The sequence below is a fragment of the Crocuta crocuta genome, unplaced genomic scaffold (genome assembly GCF_008692635.1).
Source record: "Crocuta crocuta isolate KB4526 unplaced genomic scaffold, BGI_CrCroc_1.0 scaffold24, whole genome shotgun sequence".
NCBI lineage: Eukaryota > Metazoa > Chordata > Mammalia > Carnivora > Hyaenidae > Crocuta > Crocuta crocuta.
The window spans coordinates 9,185,378-9,210,751 of NW_027530974.1; the positions used below are offsets into that span (position 1 = coordinate 9,185,378).

Genomic DNA, 25,374 nt, shown 5'->3' on the forward strand with positions numbered 1-25,374 from the left:
CTCAAAAGAAGACTATTTAGTGACATGCAAGGTATGTGAACTTGCGATATCACTGCCCATAAATAAAGATTTAGCTGGACACAGGCACATGGGATGGCTACTTTCATGCTGCGGTAGCAGAAGTGAGTGGTTATTATATCAGAAACCAAATGTCTCACAAACCTAAGATATTTCCTACATGGCTCTTTATAGAAAAAAAAATGCTGATGCCTGACGTAGAAATATGTGGCCAACATAATCTCCTAATACTGTAAGGGAACATTTTTAATCGTAATCGTGAGTTTATTAAATAATTGAAAGCCTCCCCTTTTGTGCAGAAAATGGTTGATTAAAAAAATTCTGAATAAACATCCTTCACAAATGACTTTTTAAATAGACTCTGCGGCAGATATGCATAAGATAAATACACTTATATTCCTTTTTACCATATATTAGTTCTCTGCTTGTTTTCAGAGATGATCTGGTTGGCCCAGTGTTGGCCCTGATCTTTACGATTGTCAAGCCCTTTCATAGACATTAACTTATTTGGTAATTTACAAATGCTGGATATATTGATCCACAGTAATAACATGAGCTGTATGAATGCCAGCCATCATTTAATTGAATAGTCTTGCAGTGCTCTGCTTCTGGATTTTTCCTGGAACCTACTCATCCGCAATCCATCACCTTGCTGACAGCAGGGTGGCTGGGTGTCCCGGTGCTACATCCCTCTTTTAATTTGTGACTTAAAAAAAAAAATGTTTACTTATTTTTGAGAGAGAGGGAGAGCGCGTATGTGTGCACATGAGTGGGGGACGGGCAGGGAGAGAGGGAGACAGAGAATCCCAAGCAGGCTCTGCACTCTCAGCACAGAGCCCGATGCCGGACTTGAACTCATGAACTGTAAGATCATGACCTGGGTTGAAACTAGGATGCTTAATTGACTGAATCCCCCAGGTGTTCCTTAATTTGTGACTTCTTATCTGCTTAGTTCTGAGTAACTTTGTTATGACTGCATCTATGCTAAGAGCTCATGGCCCAAGACTTGAGAGGGGCTCAAAGTACATGACCTTTGATGCTTAAAACAAAGATGAGAAATTTACACCTTGAAGGAGAAATGCTGTCTTCTGGGTGCATGTACATGCAGGCACTTGTGTTTTAAAAATTTCTTAATTACTTGGTAACATTCAAAGACTTTGGGAATTTTTTTTTTAGTGTAAAATTCAGATTTCTCACTTCTCTTAAAATATTTGAAGAGTGGGGCACCTGGGTGGCTCAGTCAGTTAAGCATCCCACTTGGACTCAAGTCATGATCTCGCAGATCGTGGGTTCGAGCCCCGTGTCTGGCTCTGTGCTGACAGCTTGGAGCCTGAAACCTGCTTCGGATTCTGTGTATCCCTCTCTCTTTGCCCCTCCCCCACTGATGCACCTTCTCTGTCTCTCAATAATAAACATTAAAAAAATTTTTTAAAAAATATTTAAAAGGTGTTAGTACAGACCCTATGATGAGCGTGGCATTATTGGCTAGTGTTGAGAGGGAATTGGTCCCTTTAGGTGGGGCACTTGCTTTAGCCTCTTCACAGCGGTCCCCACCCTCCCTCGGTGGCCGTGACACCTTAATCAAGTGTGAGCTTCCACTTATGAATTTACTGGCCGTGTCTTTCCCTTCCTCCTCCAGCTTCACTTACTATTTTCATTTATCTTCCTATACAACATTTGAGTGTGTGAATCCAGCCCACAAATTTGTGATCATTGTTTTGGTTGCTGGGAGATCTTTTCTTGTTTGTTTTCTGTGTCTCCCATGTAGCCAAAGCATTTGGGCTTGCCAGACTGACGCAGAATGGTATACGCTTGGCGGAGTGCGGGGACCCGTCAAAAAGCATTGCTACGATTCAACAGCAATAATTAAGCTGAGAGGAGCAATCCATGGTAAAGACGTATAAGCCCTTGGAAAAGATTCAGGTCCGGATTCCAAGCCTGCCCCTGCCGAGAACGAGACCAGCATTCATGTTTACCCCTCATGGCTCAGCTGTGGCTGACACATAGCTCCTCGGTTAGAACTAAGTGGCTGTAAGGGAAACAAGATCCCGCCATATGCTGTGTTCTCAGCAACCTTTAGTTAGCATCGCCTTTTGTTTTCATGTAGAGCAGAGCTGATGATGTGTAGTTAGCTGCTCCCTGTGCAATCTGCTCCTTTGTGATGTTAAAAATTATCCTGGGGGCAGAGAGAGGCGGGGAGTGCGATATAAAATGTCCACTGGATGACAGTTTTCAGTAGGTTAAGCCAACTGGAGTGAACAGAGCAGAAATAATATACTGGTTGGAAGTTAATAGCTTAGCCCGCCCAATTATTTGCTAGAAGAAAGTGCCTGTTCAGTTGCCACAGATACCAAGCAAAACAAACCTACCCGCTGGGCTAACTGCTTAGCAGGCATCACGCTGTAATCTCAGGTTGTTCATCTAAACCATTGTAATAAGGCAGTACAGACCAGAGAGGTGTTTCCGGGGCCATGCTGTTTGGAGCTATAAATCACATCGCGCCTCTTGAAGCCCCGTAGGCAATCTGCTTCGACTAAATCATGATGAAAGATGTGTTGACTTTGCTTTGTATTGGCGTTCCATTGGGGCTCTCTTGTAGACTCAAGGCTCAAGGCAAAAAGAGGGGCAAACCACCCGAACCTGCAATGAGAGCCGTGCCTGCCTTCCCCCCTCTGCCCTCCGCGACTCCAGCTCTCAAGTACTGCTGAAGATGTCGTTTACAGAAAAGGTGTGGCTCTGCTAAGAATGGAAGGAAGTGAAGGCATCCAAATGGGCTATTCAATTCTTCCCTTCCTATAGCATATTTCTATTTTGCTTCTGGGGTGAAGAGGGAGAGGGATGGGGAAGGAAAAGAGTGGAATTTAACCTCCCCTCTTTTTCAGCGCAAATAAAGCAACCCACTGGAAAGCCTAAAGAGGGTAAAGGTTTCTCTTTGCCATTACTAAGAACAGAAGTCAAAATGTCAGTTCATTAACAAGGTCCAAAATGTTGGATATTCTTCTAAAGAGAAATAAGAACAATCGTTGGTAATGCTTATTGAACTATATGATCATCAACAAAAACCCTGAACGAGAGTCATCTCTCCTTTTTTAAAAAGTTTATTTATTTATAGAGTGAGAGAGAGAGAGACTGAGAGAGAGAGAGAGAGAGAGGGGAAGTGGGGGGGGGGGCAGAGAGGGGGGAAAAGAGAGAAAATCCCAGGCAGGCTCCCCACTGTCAGCNGGAAGTGGGGGGGGGGTCAGAGAGGGAGGAAAAGAGAGAAAATCCCAGGCAGGCTCCACACTGTCAGCGCAGGGCCCCAATACAGGGTTCAAACTCACAAACCATGAAATCATGACCTGAATCGAAACCACGAGTCTTCACCAAGAGCCTAACCAACTCGAGCCATCCAGGTGCCCCAAGACTCATCTCTTTTTATGTTCTTCCCAACCACGTGAAATGGAAACCACTGTGACTGTGCATCTCACAGATGAAGAACCCGGGGCAAAGAGAGGTTCAGGAACTGTACCCTGCTCTCCCAGCTGGTCAGTGACCAGCGGGGACTTGAAGCCAAATGGACTGGCTCCAGCATCCGGACTAGGGAGCTGCAGAGTGAAGCTTTCTGGCTTCTCTCCAGCTGAATGACTTTGGAAAAGAACATTCTTCTTGGCCTCATCTGTAAAATAAAGGGTTGTATTAGATGACCTTTAAGGTCTTTAAGGCCCCCCCCCCCCCCGCCACCTCTTTGGGTCTATTTCCAAATCAGTATCCATCAAGTTCATTACACTGTTGTCATTCATTAGCTCAGCCAATTACAGTAAGCTGGGGGTGAAGTGGAGATGTAGGACAGGCAGGGGGCAAGGAGATCGCTGCATTATACACTGAACACTTTCCTAACAGAGGCAGCTGCTCCAATTGCCACGTCATGCCCAGACAGGTAGGATGGCTGGGTGATTACGGGACTGAGGTGGCAGCTGGCATTTTCAGCATACCGCTGTGACTGCCACAATGGATTTCATAGTTGGACCAGTCCCTTTCCCCCAGAAGCGTCCTTACCGCCCTCACAGGTCTGCAAGGCACTTCACATCTGCGGAGCGCTCCAGGCACCCGGCACGGGTGAGCTATGACAACCCTTCTGTAATGTGACCAGACCTGCTGGGCTTCTCTTTCTTCCCGCCTCCCCTGAATTACACCGAGCGATACTTCCAGGAGTTTTGCAGCTGTCCTGAAGCCTTTGTTCTTTCTTCAGAATAAGGAAGTGGGAGAGGTGGCTTGGTGGGAAGGACTTTTTTGAGCTCTGTGAAATGAACTCACGTCTGAAGATGTCAGACTTTTCAGAAGACCCAGGGGCTAGCCACTCCGCATATGGTGGATAAATACCGTGTCGACAGCTCAAGTTATCTGGAGCTCTGTGTGAAAGGGGAATCAACTTTTGCTCTCTGGGAACAAGGGCTATCACATTTCGGTCTGGTGCACAAACTAAGGTGTGTTTGTTTCATTTATGGTTTCTGTCATCCACACGGACGCTTCAATGTGACAGTTGACTCCTGGGTTCCTTCTGCCGTACCTCAAGATGGTAATTCTTTTTTTCCCCTCTTCCCGTAGCCTACACAGACTATATGGTATATAACATCATGGGAAACTGTCTGATTTAATCCAGGGAACACGGACGTCACCAGATTTTTTTTTTTTCTTTTTGCCGTTGGTAATCTAGTTAACACGTGTTACAAGTGCATTTTTTTCTTATCTGTGTCTGTGTGCCCAGAGGGCAGAAACAACACAGACACGCCAAGAGAGGGGCAGAGAAACGGCAGAGAATTAAACCCGAGGGGCAGAAGTCCTAAACCTCGTGGTTTCCGCGGGCTGCAAGCAGACTGGGGGGCTCCGCGGGAAAAGTTAGGACCATTTGCTCCAAAAGGCGAGGGGGGGAGCCTGAGAAGAGAAGGGAGACGGTACCGGAATAGATTGGATGGAAGCGGGGGGCGGGGTGAAGCTCGGGAAACTCAGCCCGGGTGCAAAGGACCCGTCATTCCATTGCATAAGGTAATTTGCTAAGATCCGCCACTTGCATTTCGTATGCAAATGAGGAGGGCCTCTGGGCGGGGCGGAGCGCGGCCGGGATTCAGCACCGAGGGTCGGAAGAGCACAGCCAGCCCGGCCAGCATCTCTTCTCCGGCCGGCGCCCCAGAGGATGGATGCCGTGCTCAAGTGGGGAGCGCATGAAGACTGAAGCTGGGGGCTCTTGACAAGCTGTCGAGATTCGAGATTGCGAAGAGCCGTCCGTTCAGCCTCTTTCACGCTTGACGTTTCAGGGACTGGTCGTTTCTCCATCCCTGGAGAGAGATTCCTTCCCTGAGGAAGTGAAAATAATGAGCTTTTGGAGGTATTGCTGTTTTGCTTTCATTCTGCTCACTGTGGTTGTGTTGGTGATACTTTATAGTAGCCAGCTACACGTGCCCAAGAGTTTCGGGAAGCTGAATAGCTCCAGTCAAAGGAATTTTCGAATGCAAGCCTGTGATGACGCCTTAGAAGACAAGTCAACTTTTTTGTGGGGTAAGACCTTGCCGTCCCCTTTGGGAAGCGTCCCTTGTAAGGACTACCTGATCCGGAATCACTACATCACAAGCCCCCTGTCAGAAGAAGAAGTCGCTTTCCCTTTGGCTTATGTCATGGTTATCCATAAGGACTTTGATACTTTTGAAAGGCTCTTCAGGGCTGTCTATATGCCCCAAAATGTCTACTGTGTTCACGTGGATGAGAAAGCCCCAGCCGAGTTTAAGGAATCTGTACGGCAGTTACTGACTTGCTTCCCAAATGCTTTTGTTGCTTCAAAGATAGAGCCTGTAGTCTACGCAGGCATTTCCCGGCTCCAGGCTGACCTGAACTGTCTAAAAGACCTTGTAGCCTCCAAGGTGCCATGGAAATACGCCATCAACACATGTGGGCAAGATTTCCCTCTGAAAACCAACAAGGAGATAGTTCGGTATCTGAAAGGATTTAAAGGGAAAAACATCACCCCGGGGGTGCTGCCTCCAGATCACGCAATTAAGCGGACTAAATACGTCCACCAGGAACACATAGGCAAAGATGGCTCTTTCGTGAAGAACACTAATATTTTGAAAACCTCTCCTCCACACCAGCTGACCATCTACTTTGGCACCGCCTATGTGGCCCTTACCAGAGAGTTTGTCAACTTTGTCTTCCATGACAAAAGGGCCATTGATCTCCTACACTGGTCAAAAGATACTTACAGCCCTGATGAACATTTCTGGGTGACACTTAATAGGATCCCAGGTATGTGCTGATTTCCATTCCAATGTTCTCTTATTCATAGACTGAGTTCACTAACATTGAACTCTTCTGAGAAAACAGACTCATTTGAAATTATTTGGAAAAAAATTTTAGCATGTGAAAAACTATTAGTCTGGTTGCTTTTTAGTGACAGGTTAGTACCAACTCTTTGGTCTCATAACTATGTGCAATATAGTGATCTAAGAAGGATGTGGGGCTTCAGGACGTCTGGCAAAGGTATCACACAGTTACCCCCTTGTAGCTCAGTCTTTTGCTTTTGTTTTTGTTTTAACGGAGGTATAATTGACAAGTACTAGCTCGGTCTTGTGAATGAATGCTTTTCATAGCTCTTGAGAAGCGCAGCTATAACCTGATGGAATTGATTTTTAATAAGCAGTCTAGAATGTATGGGTTCTAATAGGTAGTGCCTCTTTCAGAGTTTGTCACAAGGTATTACACTGATCCTCAAAGTCATCGCTCCAAGTTGATGAGGCTGTTTTCAGAATCTTAGAATCTTCCTTGGATGTTGATAAATGATCTCTTCGGTGAAACATCTCTAGTCTAAGATCTGATCAAGTAGTCAGGTCTCAATCCACTGGGTTCAACAAAAGCAGTCTGGTACGCTGTTGCCCAGGAGAACTGGGTAAAATGAGTTGGAACAGACAGAGTTGACCAACAGCTGGGGATGATCCAAAGTAAATTCTCAATTTCGAAGTCACAGATCATTAGAAATGCCAGTTTGCAGCCCCTCGGTTTTATAGACTGTTAAGTCTTTTCCATTGTGTATGATAATCTGGAAAGAGGTCCCAGGGGTGCCAGGCGACTGAAGGCAGAAAACAGCACCAAATTTTCTCTCTGATTCAGCACTAGGTATCTTTTCAAAGCTCTGTTTTCCGTATGTTGCCTGAGAACATCTGTGTGAGCTGTCACACCTGTTCCCGGTGATGCCTCCATCAACTAGTTTCCGCTGTTGTACCAGCCCTGTGCGAGGGTGGGTGGCCCAGTGCCTACCGCGTGTGAAATCACTCCCAGCTCTTACTTGTAGGCTCACTGGTGACACACTGGAGTGTGGTTTGAATCGACTTTCATATCTTAAAGTAGATTCATGTGGTTACTCATTTCTCGATCCCTCCTCATTCCTAAGAGCCAAACTGGAGTCATGGTCATGGAAGTCTGGGCGAGGAGACTGGGAAGAGGTATATGGCAGCCCCTGAGTTACTAATTTGTCCCATCACAAAGACTTGTAGGAGCAGAAGTAAACCAACATGTATCATAATATGGTCCATGTTCATCTTGATTACTTACAAATGACTATCGTAAACACAGGTAAATATACGATACGTGGCATCTAATACTGTTTTTTTGTTGGTATAGTTTGCTGCAGATACATATACTGCATCATTTCTTTTAATTAGGAGAAATGGTCATTGTAATCCTCATGAGCATAGGAAGAAAAGGAGGTTTAGAGAGACCGAAGTAATATGCCCATCTTTACATGGCTTGTCCAAGCAAAGCTGGGATCTAATCCTGGATTTGTGTGACCTGAAGTTTGAACTTGCACCAGGAAAGGAGGGAATAATCATTTCGTCCTTCCTGTATATCTGAAGCAGATTCCCTGCAGAATCCCAGAAAGGAGACAGGACAGGGGAAGGGTGGGGGAAAAATAATGAGGGGGGTGATGGAGGTAAGCTCCAGCTGACCATGTTAAGCTGGAAATAAGGTTAGCAGAAATATGGAGTGTGTGTGTGTGTGTGTGTGTGTGTGTGTGTGTGTTGGAACACGATGAACACATGGAGGCTGTGCAGGGCCGCTGTGCTAACTGGCATTGTGGGAAGTTGTCCTTGCTGGAACTGATCGCCAACCCCACACAGGCTTCTGTGACAGCTTCCTCAGGCCCCATCTGGAAGTGGCTTTGGTCTGGCTCTTCCTCCTATGAGCCAGTGGAAATGGCCAGTGTTCTTACAAAAGACTTGGAGGGGTGGGGGAGAAACAATCAGGCTGTGGCTTTGAACCTAATCACTGTGCACCATCTCGAGGAGTTTGTCCTCACAGTGAGTAGAAGTCTTCAAAAATTAATAGAACATTTTGACATTTCTATTTTTAGCAGTCAACAAATATTTATTTAGCCCTTTGTTGTACCAAGTACTGTTCCATGGACTGAGGGCACCTTTTGTAAGAGGACAGACATGACCTCAAGGAGTTTGTTTTAGGATTTATAATTTTAATATATTGGACTAATTTCCCCCCACTCCAGTCGCTCAAAAAATGTGTTTCCCCCCTGAATATCTGTCCCTGTTTTTAAGACATTTTTTTAAAAGTTCGCTTTCTAAAAAACAGGAAATATATTCAAGAGGTGTCAAACCTTTTTTATTTTACACTCCATCAGCTCCTGATAGATTGCTTCCTTATAGATCCTTCCAGAGATATTTTGCTACGTTTATAGACAATAAAATGAATGAAAATATCGTGCATGGAAAACAGTACACATCCTTTTTCTTTTTAATTGGGGTAAGATTGGCATAGAACATTGTATCAGTTGCAGGGGTACAACACAATCATTTGATTTATGTACGCACTGCAAGGTGATTGCTGTAAGAAGTCTAGTTACCACCTGTCCCTGCACAATTAACCCCCTTCACCCATTTCACCCACCCCCACCACCTTCCCCCTCTGATATCCACCCATCTCCTCTCTGTATTCTATGAGTTTTCTTTTGTCTGTTCATTTTTTTAAAAATAGTATTTTGCCCTTTTATGTATTTGTTTATTTTTAAGAAATCCCTGCACCCAATGTGGGGCTGAACTTAGAAGCCCAAGTTCAAGTCACATGCTGTACCGACTGAGCTGCCCAGGTGCCCCTACACAAATATCTGTTTATCACAAAAATACACGGAAGAAGAAAAATGATCTTTATAGCTGGTCCTCTATTGTCTGTGAGAAACAAAAGACTACAGATGTGTTCTTTGTTTACACAGATCACAGGCCGACATTTAGGAAGCTAATTTTAATTTAAATGCTTTAGTTTTTCTTATTTTGAGGCATGTTGTAATCTGGATCCAAATGATTTTGTGGGGCAAAGGCCCCAAGGGACCTTTGTTTCTGAGAATCGGGCAATGGTGAGTGCCCAGAACTCTCAGATAGGCTATTGGAACACCCCTTGTTTCCTTACTTAAAGCTTTACAATGGCCTTTCATTATCTGGAGAATCAGGTTGAAGTTCTGAATGTGACATGACCTCCATGACCTGACTCCTCCCCTCCTCCTTCCCTGACCCGTTTCCCTACCTTCCCTTTTACTTGATGCCTCAGACTTTATGTTCCAGGAACTACTTGGCCCTACACACTTTTGCAATTTTCACCTAAGTCTGGGAGGTGACTTTTTGTGAGGTCTCGTCTGGGATATCCTCGCTACCATCTCTGTCTGATTAACTCCCATTCATCCTTTATAACTCACCTTGGATGGCACCTCTGGAAGCCATTCCCCACCTCCCAAATGGTTGGTAGTTGGTACTGCAACGCTGGGTTGTCTTATACTCAACACCCCTGCCGCCAGCATTGGATTATAATTTCTTGTTGAGTGAATGTCTCCTCTGCCCTACCTCCTCAGCGTTCGGGTTCCTTAAGACTAAGAAATATGACCGCCATCTTTGTCTTCCCCATGTCTACCCCACACCACCAATCACTGTGCTGATTTGAGGATACGCAGCTTGCTGGGTGGCTGTGGGTTAGGCTTGGGGAGGGGCTAGATAGTTAGGAGACGATTGGAAGGATGTATAGAAGTGTCCTGTATCTGGGTGGGGTGCCAGTAATTTTGGATAGTAAGGATTAGAGAGACGGTAGTTAAGATACCGCTTGGAGGTCTAATTCCACAGTAGCTAGGCCAAAAAAGATAAAGGAATCAGAAAGACCTTCTAGAACTGGCAAACCCCAAAGTTCCAGTTGGAATGTTAATAGGGAAAAGTTCCTCCTTAGAAAAGCTGGTTTCCAGGTAGCCACCTGGGCCCATCATGCAGTCGCATCTGATTCCAAGAGAAAACACCAGGGCCCTATGTGGACGCCTGCATTCCGTTTCCATCTTACGTGCACCTGGTTTGAGTTTCTCCCCCAACTTGGCGCCCATCCAGCGCCGCTGTTAGTATGATACCTGGCCTGCTCCCCGTTCCTGCAGCGGGCTCCTACTTACAGTCTTCATTTGATCTAGGCTGCTCCTTAGCCACTGGATTAGGAAAAACCAAAAACCATGGGTATAAGGAAATGAAAGGTTAAGAAAAGAGAACAATAGAAAGAAACTCGAAACATTTCTCCAGGTGTAGCTCCCAGCAGATGTAAACACTGAGCTATTTAGAAGGTATGTGTTCTCTACAGAAAAGGTTACCTGTCCCTTAAATCTGGGCGTGGCTGGATCAGTCCCACTGTTTTTTCAAAGTAGGTATTGTGTTCTCTGTACATTGGCGTAAATTTAGAAATCAGTGTCTAGAACCACAAAGGATGCATTCAATCTTGCCGATTGTACTGATGACCCAGAATTATAAATGTTGATGGACAGTCAGGTCTACAATACAGCTGTGTGTGTGTGTGTGTGTGTGTGTGTGTGTGTCCAGATGAAAATCCACATTGGCACTTATTTGACCAATATGGAGATAAATTCTGGTTGAAGGAAAAATTACATAAAACAGAAACTTCCCTGGGTTCCTATCCATTTAACAGAGTTTTAAAATGATACCACGTTTGTATAGCCAGATCGTAATATTAGATACACCTAATAAATTTGGACAGGATTTTTAAAATAACGTATTAGTGGTTTGGGCCTTTTGGCTTGTGTTTCCTCATTGACAAAGGGCTCTAGGTTCTTCGAGGACCAGAAATTTGGGGGAGATTTAAAGTTTACAATCCATCCTGGCTCTTGAGTACCTAGACTGATTGATAAGTCTATATCACAAAATGCTGAGTTCCTGGTAGAGAAATACCTTAGACAGGTTACATACAATGACACAGTTAAAGCTATGCTGAAGCTGTAGACAGTTGAAGGATCATTTATGATGCCTCTGGTCATTGGCTATGCTGTAATATTTGGATCATCTTTGCTGGGGAATCTGCCCAAACATACTTTGCTCCCCACCGCTGTGGAGGAAATAATCAAGAAATACTGCTCTTGGTTAGTGTTTAACTCCTAATCTCTAGAACAACATTATGCAAGACAGAAGACATTGGATTGAAGTACATATGAAGGTTTAAGTAAGTATAAATACCATTATGATTGGTAAACATTCACTAAGCCAAACTTAATGTGACTTTCTTGTAGCAGAAAGGATTAATAGAACATCCACTTTAGAACTAGCATAACCATTTTTCCAGTTTTTAACTTGCCATCATTCTCTACCAAGACAAATATTTTCTAGAAGCAGCATTTGCCTTTTTTTCCTTAAACAAAAACATAGTATTGCATTTCAATGACTCTTTAAGCAATAAAATAGAATATTCTGTATATCAAAGCCATAATAGATGTATAATCAATATCAAAATTATCTCTTTAACATAAATATCTCTACTCTTCTCTGAACCGCTACAACAATATCTCTTTATATTTCCCTTTGAGTCCACAAGACATTCTGAAAAGGGTTTTGGAGCCAGACAAACAGAGTTTAAGTCCTGGCTCCCCTTATTTGCTAACTATGCGCTACTGGCTTTAGTGTATGCTGACCCGCAGTTTACCCATCTGCCCAGGTTTCATAGACCCTGCCCCCTTTATAGATTTGCAGCAAATGTTGGTTCTGTTTGTTTCCGTTAGAGATTCTCCCTGATTGTGAAAAGAGGCAGCCACCAGGAAAAAGGAAAGTGAGCCTATTTAAGGAAAAATGTGATGATGTTGATTGCATTATAGTGGATTTCATCAAAGTGGTGTGCAAATGACTGATGTTTGGGGAGTACTTATATTGAGTCAATATCCCCTGGGCTTGGAAATGAGGCAAAACTGCTGATAAATTTTAGCTTTGCCCTTATTAGCTTTGTGATCATGGGTAACCCTAACCTCAAACTCCTCATCTCTACAGTCATGATAACAACAGCAATTTATTAGTTGTTCTGGGAAGGAAATGAAAAACTTGAGTGTAAAATGAGAGGTTAAGAGTTTATCCACTTAGGGATGCCCGGGTGGCTCAGTGAATTGGGCATTCAACTCTTGATTTTGGCTCAGGTCGTGATCTCGGGGTCATGGGATCTAGCCCCATGTTGGGCTCTGCACTGAGCCTGCTTGGGATTCCCTTCCCCCCTCCACCTCTCCTTCTCCCTCTGTCCCTCTCCCTCAGTCCCATGCTCTGTCTCTAAAATAAAAAAAAAATAAAAAAAAAAGTTTGTCTACTTAGTAACAAGAGGATCCTCAATAAGATAAAATTTAAGTATATTCTTACTACAAAAGCATGTCTACACTATAACTCTACCACCATGTCCCATTGGATACAGATATACCCAAAGAGATACAGGAAGAAATGTAGGAAAATGTAAGCAGCTTAATTTGTTGGAATGGGTACTTATTCTTTGTAACTTTGATTTCCCTTCATGTTATTGGTGTCATTTTTGAAACATCTAAAATCACTCACTTCATCCTCCCACAAACAGTGCAAAGTATCTTCCTTGAGAAGCATTTCCTTAAAAATTCAAAGGATGCTGATAGTGTCTTTGGGACTTTATTTTTACAATCACATCATGGGAGAGAAACAGGAATTGGAATTCATAGGTTGTTTTGTTTTCTTAAGCCGTCTCGTGAACCAGAAGGGACTTAAGACGGTATTTGTGTGGAACATAATATAACTTCTCAGTAAAGGAAATCAGCACAGCCAGGACCTGAAAGAAACGACAGCTTTTTCACAATCATTCTATACAGGTTTTTGCTGGCCCCGCCACATCCTTCCCATTTTGGGTGTTCAGCTTCCTCAAAGTTGAAACAAATGACACCCCTCCTTGCTACATACACGGGGATAATTTATAAACTCTAATATGAAATTCACTAACACACGCCACCATAACCCTCTTGTGCCCATTGACTGGTTTCGACAACTACCAATGTACTCCACAAACTCGAAGTAAGAAAACACGATCCATGGAAAATCATGGAGTGGACTCCAATTTTCAGAGACGAGTAAGCTTCTTTTTTCTTGTCTTTTTTTAAAAATGTTTATTTATTTTTGAGGGAGAGAGAGACAGAGCATGAGTGGGGGAGGAGCAAAGACAGAGGGAGACACAGAATCTGAAGCAGGCTCCAGGCTATGAGCTGTCAGCACAGAGCCCGACGCGGGGCTCGAACTCATGAACCGCGAGATCATGACCTGAGCCGAAGTCGAAGCTCAACCAACTGAGCCACCCAAGTGCCCCAAGCTGCTGCTTTTCAAAGGAAATACAGCATTCCAATAGTCCGAGCTAAGGCTTTCTACATATCCCATAATCATGATTTGCTGAAAAGCGAAACTCTTTTTATCCAACTTAAACTTTGAGGATCTATTACATCAACAAGACTGCATTTTCTTCTTCTACTTTTTTTTTTTTTTTAACGGCCAAAGCTGAATCTACAAATTCTGTAAGCATTGGAAGCAGGAGTCAAAATAATGCTTGTTATTCTTTTGGCCTTCCTCTTTCTATAGGGAAGATGGGTAGAGTATGTTACTAAGAGTAGTAAGCTGATTAGTGAGACAGCCTTGCTCCTGTGCAGTGTTTGGTGATGCTTTTTTTTCATCTCTTATTGCTTCTGCATACCACTTCCTTTATTTAGGAAGAGAAAAATAAAGGCTAAATTGACAGTCTTGCTATTTTTTGAGTCCCTCTCTGTTTGACTTTAGAAATGACAAAAGGAAAAATTTTGCTCTCAGCTAAATCTTAATGTATTTTTCCATCACACGTCCTTTAGATTTAGAGCCTTCTCTGTTGAGTTCAATCCTGTTTATTTTTCACATACGTAATTTATTTATTTATTTATTTATTTATTTTAAATATTTTTATTTATTTCTAGGAGAGAGAGAGACAGCGTGAGCAGGGGAGGGTCAGAGAGAGAGGGAGATACAGACTCTGAAATAGGCTCCAGGCTCTGAGCCTGCAGTCAGCACAGAGCCCGACGCGGGGCTCGAACCCATGAACCGCGAGATCATGACCCAAGCGAAAGTCAGACGCTTAACTGACTAAGCCACCCAGGCGCCCCTCACATACGTAATTTAATCTGAGATCCCCCAGAAGTTTCAAGCTTCTGAGCTTTGCGCGAGGTTTCTCTCATCCTTCAGGATAGTGTGGAGGGAAGAATGCAGACTTTGGCATCCCGGCCTCGTCAGCTTGTCTGACCCTGGCCAAAATTACTTAACCAAACTGAGCCTCAGTTGATTTTGGCTTTAGGACATTAGAGAAAGTTTGGAAGGTGTTTGGGAATGTATTAAAAAGTAAGAATTGTATATTGGAAAGTTCTGATTCAATTACACTCCCCCAAATACACACACATATATATATGGATGTATATATATATGGAGAATAATGCATTTCATAGCATTGGCTATGACTTGCTAGTATATCTCTTCAAAGATGTTTGTAGAAGAGCCAGAAGAATCTGGGTGGCCTCTAAGGATGAAAGTCTTGGATGACTCCAAAAGACCCTAAAGGGTTAGGACATGTGAGTTCTTCAAACTCCATCCACTGGACCACATAAGAGAGGCCAGTCACCTAGATAGGCACATTACAGAATTATCTTCTAGATTCTAGCCTCTTGTCCTTGATTAGTTGTTTCACCCTAGACAAGTCACTTCATCTCTTAGAGCCTCGGTTTCCTTCTCCGTAAAATGAGGAAATTGGACTGGCTGGTCTCAGAAAAGGTTACCTGCATTGTTTTGCTTTAACTCTGGAGCCTGCGGTGGATGGAGCAAAAATTTTAGAGGCAGAAAGACTTAGGTTTCACGTACTTGGTGTATGATCTTGAGCAGTTACATTATCCAATGTGGCCTTCAATTTCCTCATACGTAAAATGGAGACAATACCAATGATTTACAAGATGATGGAGTAGGTAGCTCCCAGCTTGGCCATTGGTGATTCTATGACCATTTCCATCCGTCCCCCCTTTCCAGTAGGATTACTGGAACAATGACCTCTGGGCAATGAATTTCTCTCCTTGTCACAGTCACCGTGTCCACGTTTAGATGCCAACCACCACTCCTGCCGTGACTTAGTACAACTCTGGCCAACCGCCATAGGCAGTGGGTAGAGGTGATCTTTGTGCTGTGAAATTCTGACAAATTGAGGATATTGGGTACCGAGTACTAACATAGTATCCCCATTGGCCTGTCTGTTTTAATATAGCACACGTCTCCTTGCTTCTGGAGGGTATTTTGGGGGCATGCCTATCAATGCTGAGCTAGAGAAAGGCTAGTGTTGTACATGAACTGTGGGGGAGGGAAGGAGGCTCTCTGGAGCCAGACTACTGGGCTTCAAGTGCACCTTTGCAGATTCCTAGTGTATACAATTTGGAGGCAAATTATGTGATCACTCTGAATTTCAGTTTCTGGATTTGTAAAATGTGGAGGACAATAGTACTACCGTTGTAAGTAAATTATATGTAATGCCACTCCTGACACACATAAGAAGGTGCTCACTGAATGTGGTTTCGGTGACAGGATTTTGGTTTTGTTTTTTTGTTTTGTTATGTTTTGTTTTGAAGTGGATGATATTACAAGGAGTAAAAACTTGGAATGGTTACTTCAAGAATAACAGAACAACTTTGTAAGGTAGATCCCTAAAATGAGTGGGCAGAGGATGAGAGATGAGTGCAAGGAATGTAAGGGACCAATGTTTCTTTGAAGTCTCATGTTTTATTTTATAGATAAATGTAAATAGCACATTCCTACACATTCTATAACTTTCTTAAACTTAAAAAAATTTAATGTTGTATTTATTTTTGAGAGAGAGAGAGAGACAGAGGCAGAGAATCTGAAGCAGGCTCCAGGCTCTGAACTGTCAACACAGAACCTAATGTGGGCTCGAACCCACAAACTGAGGAATCATGACCTGAGCCGAAGCCAGACGCTTAACTGACTGAGCCACCCAGGCTCCCCACTTTCTTAAACTTTTTATTGAAATTTTGTATATAGAGAAAACTGCACTTAGTATTAGTAGAATTGATCCCTGAACTCTCAAACTGATCCTTCCCTGGGTAACCACACAGGAACCCATGTTCGCCTAGCAGTCTGAAAAACCCCAGTCACTTCCAAGACTGATAACCATCCCCATGCCATAAATTACTTCTGCTGTCTTTGTGTCGCTGTGTGACTTCAAATTGCAGCCCAGTGCTTTTTATGCAAATGTTCAACTTCAGGCGATGTTTCCAGAAGAAATGCTATGCCTACTCTGTGGCCTTCTGTATTTGTAAAAACAGCTGCGAATGCCATGAGTGAGGGTAAGGGTAAGGGGTGGGGGTCTCCTCCCCACATATCCGGGGTACATCTCAAGAGTCTTTCGCCCGTGTTCCTTCTCCTCTGAAAGTCTGTTTAGATGTTTCTCATATTTGCCGAAGAAGACTGTAAACAGAAGAACTACATGTCCCGCTCTGTATAAAATATTTGGCTTGCTATAGACAGGCACTTAGTTCCCAGAATTAGCAACCTGTATATACACCCTAGTACACGCAGCAACAAATGCAACTTACCAGTGACCTTCAGCTCCTTTGGGCCTGTCTTGGGTTGAAAATGGGGATTAAAATTAGACAAGAGCCTTAAACAGTCATGATTTTTATTTGGCTGCCTTTACAAGGAATCGGAGGGAATGCTCTACAACTTGCGAATGAATTTTTGACGTACGTCCAACTGGGTGTAGCCTGGTGCCTTGTTTTGAAGGTGAAGAAGGCACTGTGTCCTGGGCAAGATGAAAATTTGTCTAATGGATTTGTTAAGAGCTTCCCCCCCCCCCGCTGCCCCGCCCNACCCTGAGGTGAAATCCTTATCATGTAACAGAATGAAGCTGTAAACAAACACATCTAAACAAATAGATCACGAGAAAATGACAGGACTTAATGTTCATGTGCTGCAAATAACAATCTCCCAAGTTTCTAGAATCTAATAAAACGTCAGTCTTAAGGAAGTAGATTTTTGAATTGATAAACCTTTGAAAGCAGTCAACATGTTAAGGAAACCCAACCCGTGTATCTCAATGGTAAAATCCACTTGTGAAGGGTTATTTGCAATCTGTAGCCAGTAGGGGTTAGTCAGCTAGTTAATAGCTATGTGGAAGTCTTCAGGTGACATGGCAATATTTATTCGTAGAAGAAGACGCTTCATGGAATAATGTTTTCTTTTTGAATTCTTTTTTTTTTTTAATTCCAGTATGGTTAACATACATTGCTATATTAGTTTCAGTTGTACAATATAGCGATTCATCACTTCCATACATCACCCAGTGCTGATCTCAAGTGCTCTCCTTAGTCTCCATCTTCTATTTAATTCAGCCCCCAAGCTCCCCTCCACTGGTAACCATGAGTTTGTTCTCAGTAGCGAAGAGTCTGTTTCTTGGTTTATCTTTTTTTCTCTCTTTTTTCCCCTTTGCTCATTTGTTTTGTTTCTTAAATTCCACATGAGTGAAATCATTTGGTATTTGTCTTTCTCTGATTGACTTATTTCACTCAGTATTATACTCTCCACGTCCATCTTTGTCATTGCGAATGGTAAGATTTCACTCTTTTTTATGACTAATAATCCATCATATGAATGCATATGTTTTTTTATATAGTTTAATATATATATATCCATTCATCAATTGATAGGCACTTGGACTGCTTCTATAATTTGGCTTTGTAAATAATGCTGCTATAAACGTTGGGGTGCATAAATTAATGTGCTTGCCTTTTGGGGGTAAATACTCAGTAGCGCAATTAATACATCGTAAAGTAGTTCTGTTTTTCACTTTTTGAGGAACCTCCACACTGTTTTCCTCAGTGGCTGTGCCAACAGTGCGCATTCCCGCCAACAGTGCAAGAGGATTTCTTTTTCTCCACATCCTCACCAACACTTGTTTCTTGTGAAATAACGTTTTCTTAATGATCGTTACCAGTATGTGTAAGATTGTGTAGCATTTGGGTTTTGTTTTAACTTTTAGTTTTGCTCTTTATATTTGTATGCATTATATGGATCCATTCCAGTAGCCAGTGTTCAGTTTTTCACCAACTATAGAATAATAGCTTTAAGAGGAGAAAAAGGAAAGATTCACAAGGCAGATTACACTACGATGACTAATTTGGGGCCATTGGAAAATAAACAACTGGGTTCTTTGAATTTTTCCATACTTTTAAAATCTCTAAAACTTAAAGTTGCTTTATTTGGTGAAAAATAAAATCTCTCCTTACTGAGGCACAATGCTTGGTGCTTTAGAAGCTAAATTGTATTATCCCTATAAAGAGATGTTCGATAAAATCTCCTGTGAAAGCCAGGGGTTCTCAACCTGGCTACACCTTAAGATTATATAGACGGTTGAAAAACATTAATGTCTGTGAACAGACACTTCTCCAAACAGGACATCCAGATGGCCAACAGACACATGGAATGATGCTCAGCGTCCCTCATCATCAGGGAAATGCAGATCAAAACCACACTGAGATACCACCTCATGTCGGTCAGAGTGGCTAAAATGAGCAAATCAGGAGACTCTAGATGCTGGCAAGGATGTGGAGAAACGGGCACCCTCCTACACTGTTGGTGGGAATGTAAACTGGTGCAGCCCCTCTGGAAAACAGTGTGGAGGTTCCTCAAAAAATTAACAATAGAACTCCCCTATGACCCAACAATAGCACTGCTAGGAACTTACCCAAGGGATACAGAAATGCTGATGCATAGGGGCACATGTACTCCAATGTTCATAGCAGCACTCTCCACAATAGCCAAATCATGGAAAGAGCCTAAGTGTCCATCAATGGACGAATGGATCAAGAAGATGTGGTTTATCTATACAATGGAATACCACATGGCAATGAGAAAGAATGAAATCTGGCTATGTGTAGCAATGTGGACGGAACTTGAGGGTGTTATGCTGAGTGAAATAAGTCAGGCAGAGAAGGACAGATACCATATGTTTGCACCTATAGGAGGATTAGGAGGAAGTTAATGGAGGACCATGGGGGAGGAAAGGGGGAAAAATAGTTGGGGAGAGGGAGGGAGGCAAACCATGAGGGACTCTTGAATACTGAGAACAAACTGAGGTCTGATGGGGTGGGGGAGAGGGGAAGGAGGGTGATGGGCATGGAGGAGGGCACTTGTGGGGATGAGCACTGGGTGTTCTATGGAAACCAACTTGACAATAAACTATATTAAAAAAAAAAACATTAATGTCTGAGCCGTACCCCTGACTGGTGAAAACAGAAGACCAATTTAGGAATTCCCCCAAGGCTGTCAGGAGAGCCAGGTGTGTGTGGACAGTGACACAGGATGAGGGGGACAGTGTGAAAGACGAGGTCTGGAAACCCAGTTGTACAAACTACATGTTGACTGGGCCAGGCAGATGATATGTGTGAGTGAAGCATGGTGGGGATTGAGGCAATAGGAGAGTCCCTGGCTTCTTAAAGCCCCAGTGAACTGCTGTCAAGGGACACTGGCAATCTAAACTTCTCTGGGGAAATTTTTTTTCTCAGTGTTCAACCCACACTTCCGTGAGGGTCGAACCAAACAGGCTTACGATCACATGCGGCTTGTGAGCCGCCAGTCTGCTACTTGTAGTCTGGGGACAAGATTGCAACAATCCTTTTGTGTCATGGTCAGTGTTCTGGTAGAGTCCTCGCCTGAATGTGATCTATAATGTAGTCTGAGCCAGGGTTTCGGTTCTGAGGGGCTCGCTGGGGCCAGCTGCTTGATTAGCATCCGTCCAAAGCAGAAAATTAAAAATGCTAGTTCAGAGTCAAGCTTTTGAGAGAAGAGATAAATGTTAAACTGGGTCCGGAGGGAACAGATGCAGCAGTAAAATGAGAAATGGAGTGAGGAGACAGAATTCTAGTAAGAGGTAGAATGAGCACCCACAGGAGAGATTTGGGATGCTGGCCAAGTGTGAATTTGCTTTCATTTGTTGGGAATGAGTGGTTGGTGGGTTAAGCATCTCAAAGTGGCATGAGAAAACAGACATAGGGCAGACAGTTCAAAGTAATCGACACCCCCCTCTTGAGTAGAGGGTTTGGGCTACTCATAAAAATATGAATAAGTATATAACTTCTGAATATACTAGGCCAACAGCTCCAAGAACATCTGGTTCATAGCTTTATCCTCAGCATCTACTCTAGAACATAGGAAGCATTCAGGAAAACCAAATAATTGAGTAAATTATCTTGAAACAAAATCAACAAAGTATTTAGCACATCCATACTCCTGGGCAATTCACTTACATTTCCTAGGCTCTAGTTTACAGGGCATGCCAATGAGAAAGAATATAGTAAAATGTTGAAACATACTAGAATTTCTAAAAGCCTTTTGAGTTTAAGATTCTGGTTTTTTTTAAGGGCGACTGGGTGGCTCAGTCTGTTGAGCATATGACTCCTGATTTTGGCTTAGGTCGTGATCCCAGGGTCATGGGATCGAGCCAAGTGTAGGGCTGTGCTGATTGTCCAGAACCTGCTTGGGATTCTCTCTCTCACTCTCTCTCTCTCTCTATGGATGGATAAATAAACATTCAAAACATAAAATAAAATAACATTCTGTTTTTCTTCCTTTCCTCATTTCATCTTTCCTTTTACAGCCAAAGATGAGTCCATTTGTTGGCAATTATCCAAGGTGAATGCAGCGATATTGTTTGAAGGATACTGTGTCATTGTTTCAGACTGCAGAGCTCTAGAAAACATCCACCTGAGGGGTGCCTGGGTGGCTCAGTTGGTTAAGCGTCCGACTTCGGCTCAGGTCATGATCTCACAGTTCGTGGGTTTGAGCCCCGCGTCGGGTTCTGTGCTGACAGCTAAGAGCTTGGAGCCTGTTTCGGTTTCTGTGTCCTCCCCCACTCATGCTCTGTCTCTCTCTGTCTCAAAAATAAAATAAACTATATAAAAAAAAAGAAAACATCCACCTGAAACGAAACAGGATCTCTTTTAGTAAGTTCTGTGTGTTACAAATCTTAGGTGATTAATGAACAACACTTTGTAAGCAAAACCAAAAATGTATCTTTTTGTGGCTAAACATGACTGTAATTAACAATGAGACAAAAAGGCTACAAGTTACTTAACAGTACATTTGCCACTTACTAGATAATTTTCCATATTTTGTTGTTGTGAAAGTGAATCACCACTGAACATCGCGCATTTCTTTTTCTTCTGTTGCTTTATTCTTGGAATATTCACAAGTACAATTATTAGGTCAGCAAAGCAGATAACCCTCAGAGGTATGTAAATAAACTTATTAAAAATATAAAAGCAGTACCATTAAAGAAAGTTTTATAAACTAAAAAAAGTATGGTCATTTTACATGCAAATATCTGTACATGATTTTACTAACAGTGGACAATTTTGTGTTCTCAATGAGGGGCAGTTTCACCCTCCAGGGGAGATTCGGCAATATCTGAAAACATATTGGGTTGTCACGAGGCGTAGGCGGGGGAAGGGGAGTCGGAGAGGGTGGTCCAGGGGTGGGGACTGCTTTGTGGCATCCAGTGGGTAAAGGCCAGGGATGCTGCTATATATACATCCTCCAGTGCGCAAGCAAGCCCCCACAGCGATTATCCACCCCAGTAGTGCCTAAGTTGGTAAACTTGCCTCTGGTTATAGTAAAGAAGCAATCTCTTCCACAGCTACCCTGTCCCTGTGACTTTCAAAGAGAGATTATGTTTTCAACCATTTATTTGGTTAAGTTTGCCAGGCACCGTGCTAATAAGCACAGCACGTACATTATCTTATTTGCCGTTAACAAAGCCCCGTGAGGTTTTGAAGATTAGTAGGTGATCTCTTATAGTGATTACATAACTGTTCAAGGTCACATGGCCAGTAATAGCAGAGATAAGGATTTGAAATGTTGACTCTCTGACCTGGGAGCCTGTGATATTAATCATTATATATAAATAATGTCAAAACAAACACCTTCATATATAAACACTTAAAAATTTATTTCCTTAGCTTATTTTGAAGCTATTGATGTCAAGGGCCAAAGGGAATGGAAGGGTGTAGTGACTTTCTCTACATATTTCCGAATTGATTGCCAGAGTCGTGCCCATTTGCAGGACCACCATTAACTTGTGAGAAAGCCCTTGTCTATATATTGACATTAGCCTTGACTTTTGACATTTAGAAACAAAATTCCTTGTTCAATAAGTTGAAAAGTATATATCTGAGCTTAAATAATAAGCAATTGCTGGAATTGTTACCACAGGGAGGTCTTTCAACCGGAGGACCACACTGTGTAATAACAATAAGGAGAAAGTCAAGTCAATATAAATAAAGCTTGCATTTCAAAGAACCATATTCATTTATTCAACAAATGCAGTTATTTGACTAACAGTGGCTAAGCTCCAAGAAAAACAGTCTTGCTGACTCTGTAAACGTATCTCAAATCTTTTGTTTAAGTAAGCCTATGAAGAGCAAATGAGAGAATTGCATTTTATAGTTTAAAATGGCTTCTCTGATAATATTGCTGTATTCTTTTTGCCCCCATCCTAGAAATAATGCGAAATGGACCCTTCCCAGGATACTTAGGAATTGAGGGTAGACTTTATCCATAACACCTCATAACTACCCTCCCAGAATCCTGCACGATAATAATCATAATCATAACAGCAGTAGTAATAACACAGTCATCAATGACTATATATTTTTTTATTTAAAAAAACTTTTAAGTTGATTTATTTATCTTGAGAGAGACAGAGACAGCAAGAGTGGGCGAGGGGCAGAGAGAAAGGGGGACAGAAAATCCCAAGCAGGATTTACACACTGTCATTATGAATGGGGCCCAAACTCATGAAACTGTGACAAAATGACCTGAGTCGAAACCAAGAGTCGGATGCTTAACTGACTGAGCCATCCAGGCACCCCCAGTAGAGTATTTTTAAAACAGCACTATTTCCCATTAGTGGATCTGGAAATCACTCGAGTAGGTTTTGAGCAGAATTTTTAATATGGGAAAATCACATAAAATAAACAAGTGCCTTACATGTAATAAGCCTAAGTAATTTGTGAAATTTTTGTTTACTTGACATGCATGTGTGTGCATATGATGATATATAATTGTTTTGGGACACCTGGGTGGCTTAGTCGATTAAGCGTTTGACTCCTTCTTTCTGCTCGGGTCATGATCTCATGGTTGTGAGTTTGAGCCCCCCTTAGGGCTCTGCGCTGACATCTCAGATTCTGCTTGGGATTCTTTCTCCCCCTCCCTGGCTTGTGCTCTCTCTCTCTTTCTCTCTCTGAAAATGAACTTTAAAAATAAACAGATGAATAGAAGAGAAGAGAAGAGAAAATAAAAAATTGTTTGTTCCATACATTGCAGTCTAAAAGGTTGGAAAATTAGAGTGCCTGGGTGGCTCAGTGTGTCAGGCATCTGAATTTGGCTCAGGTCATGATCTCATGGTTTGTGGCCCGCATCGGGCTCTGTGCTGACAGCTGAGAGCCTGGACCCTGCTTTGGATTCTGTGTCTCCCATTCTCTCTGTCCCTGCCCACTCACACGGTCTCTCTCTCAAAAATAAATAAACATTAAAAAAAAAAGACAGCAGTCATTAATTGTAAATGTCACCATCTTATCTCTAGGATAAGGAATGTGTTTCTGAGGAAGAGTCAGATTGTGATGTAGAATCTGGATGAAAAGGAGAGGAAAAAATAATCTTTTTAAAAAAATGTAATCATGTAAAGGAGGGTAGGGACTTTTTCTTATGGCAATGTGTCCTTCACACTTTTCTGCTGTAGTTATTTAATCAAAATAGACTCATAAAAATCACATCCATGTAGAGGCACCTGGGCAGCTCAGTTGGTTGAGCATTCAACTTTGGCTTGGGTCATGATCTTGTATTTCGTGGGTTTGAGCCCTGTATTAGGCTCTGTGGGGACAGCTCGGAGCCTGGAGCCTGCTTCAGTTTCTGTGTCTTCTTCTCTCTCTCTGCCCCTCCCCGACTCGCACTATGTCTCTCTCTCTCTCAAAAAAAAAAAGGTAATAAAAACAAATAAATAATACTTAAAAAATCACATCCATGGCAGCTAATCTTGTTGACACAAGTAAATATACCAGATTATCTCCTTGTTTTCTGGGCTGGCCTCCCCCAGCCCCCAACTCAACTGAGGCGAGTTTTATTCTGAAATCTTTTCAAATGTGTACTAAGGACAAAATAAAGAAGCTTCTTTGGGGAACGGCAAGGGCTAAAGTTGTTTTTAAAGTAATAAATGCAAATCAAAGCAATAGGAAAAAGTATTGCTTAATAAGTGGTGTTTTTCTTGACTACTCAATATTTATAAGCGAACTTTTCAAGTTTGGCAGCAAGAAAAAGACTCTGTTATAGTGAACCCTTAGGGGTGAGGATTCATGCTATTTACAGGAAAGGCTGGGTGTAATTTAATTTTAGCCGGGAGACTTTGGTACAATTCTTAATTCAGAGCATCATATAATTATCATGTGACATCAGGGCAGAAGAACAGAGCTTTTTTTCTTCTGGAAATGCACATTTCTATTAATGTTTTTAAAGAGGAGACGTTTATATGCTTAATCCAATTAAACTTCTTGAAAAGTTTTGGTCTTGCCCAGTTTTTTTTTTCTTATGAAAAAATACTTATCATCCTGAGTAAGTTTTTTGTCTAGTTAGGATGTGTATTAGTTTTCTTTTTTCTTTTCTTTTTTTTTTTTTAAATGTTTATTTATCTTTGAGAGAGAGAGAGAGACAGAGTGCAAGCGGGGAGGGGCAGAGAGAGAGGGAGACACAGAATCTGAAGTAGGCTCCAGGCTCTGAGCTGTCAACCCAGAGCCCGATGCAGGGCTAAAACCCACACGTGGTGAGATGATGACCTGAGCCGAAGTCGGACACTTAACTGACTGAGCCACCCAGGAACTCAAGGATGTGTATTAGTTTTCTATTTGCCATTGTAGCAGTCTACCACAGACTTAGCAGCTTAAACAACAGGAATGTATTACCATACAGTTCT

At 42.5% G+C, this 25,374-nt stretch overlaps 1 protein-coding gene across 2 annotated transcripts in view; it reads left to right on the forward strand.

The window, feature by feature from the left end:
- Positions 1-5,046: 5,046 nt before the first annotated feature.
- The window catches only part of LOC144236443 (N-acetyllactosaminide beta-1,6-N-acetylglucosaminyl-transferase-like), a 30,651-nt gene continuing 10,323 nt past the window's right edge, over positions 5,047-25,374 (forward strand). For both annotated transcript variants that reach the window (XM_077770091.1, XM_077770090.1), the window contains exon 1: positions 5,047-6,291. In XM_077770091.1, the coding sequence (XP_077626217.1) occupies positions 5,367-6,291 (925 nt within the window). In that variant the 5' untranslated portion in view covers positions 5,047-5,366. The remainder of the gene's footprint in view (positions 6,292-25,374) is intronic.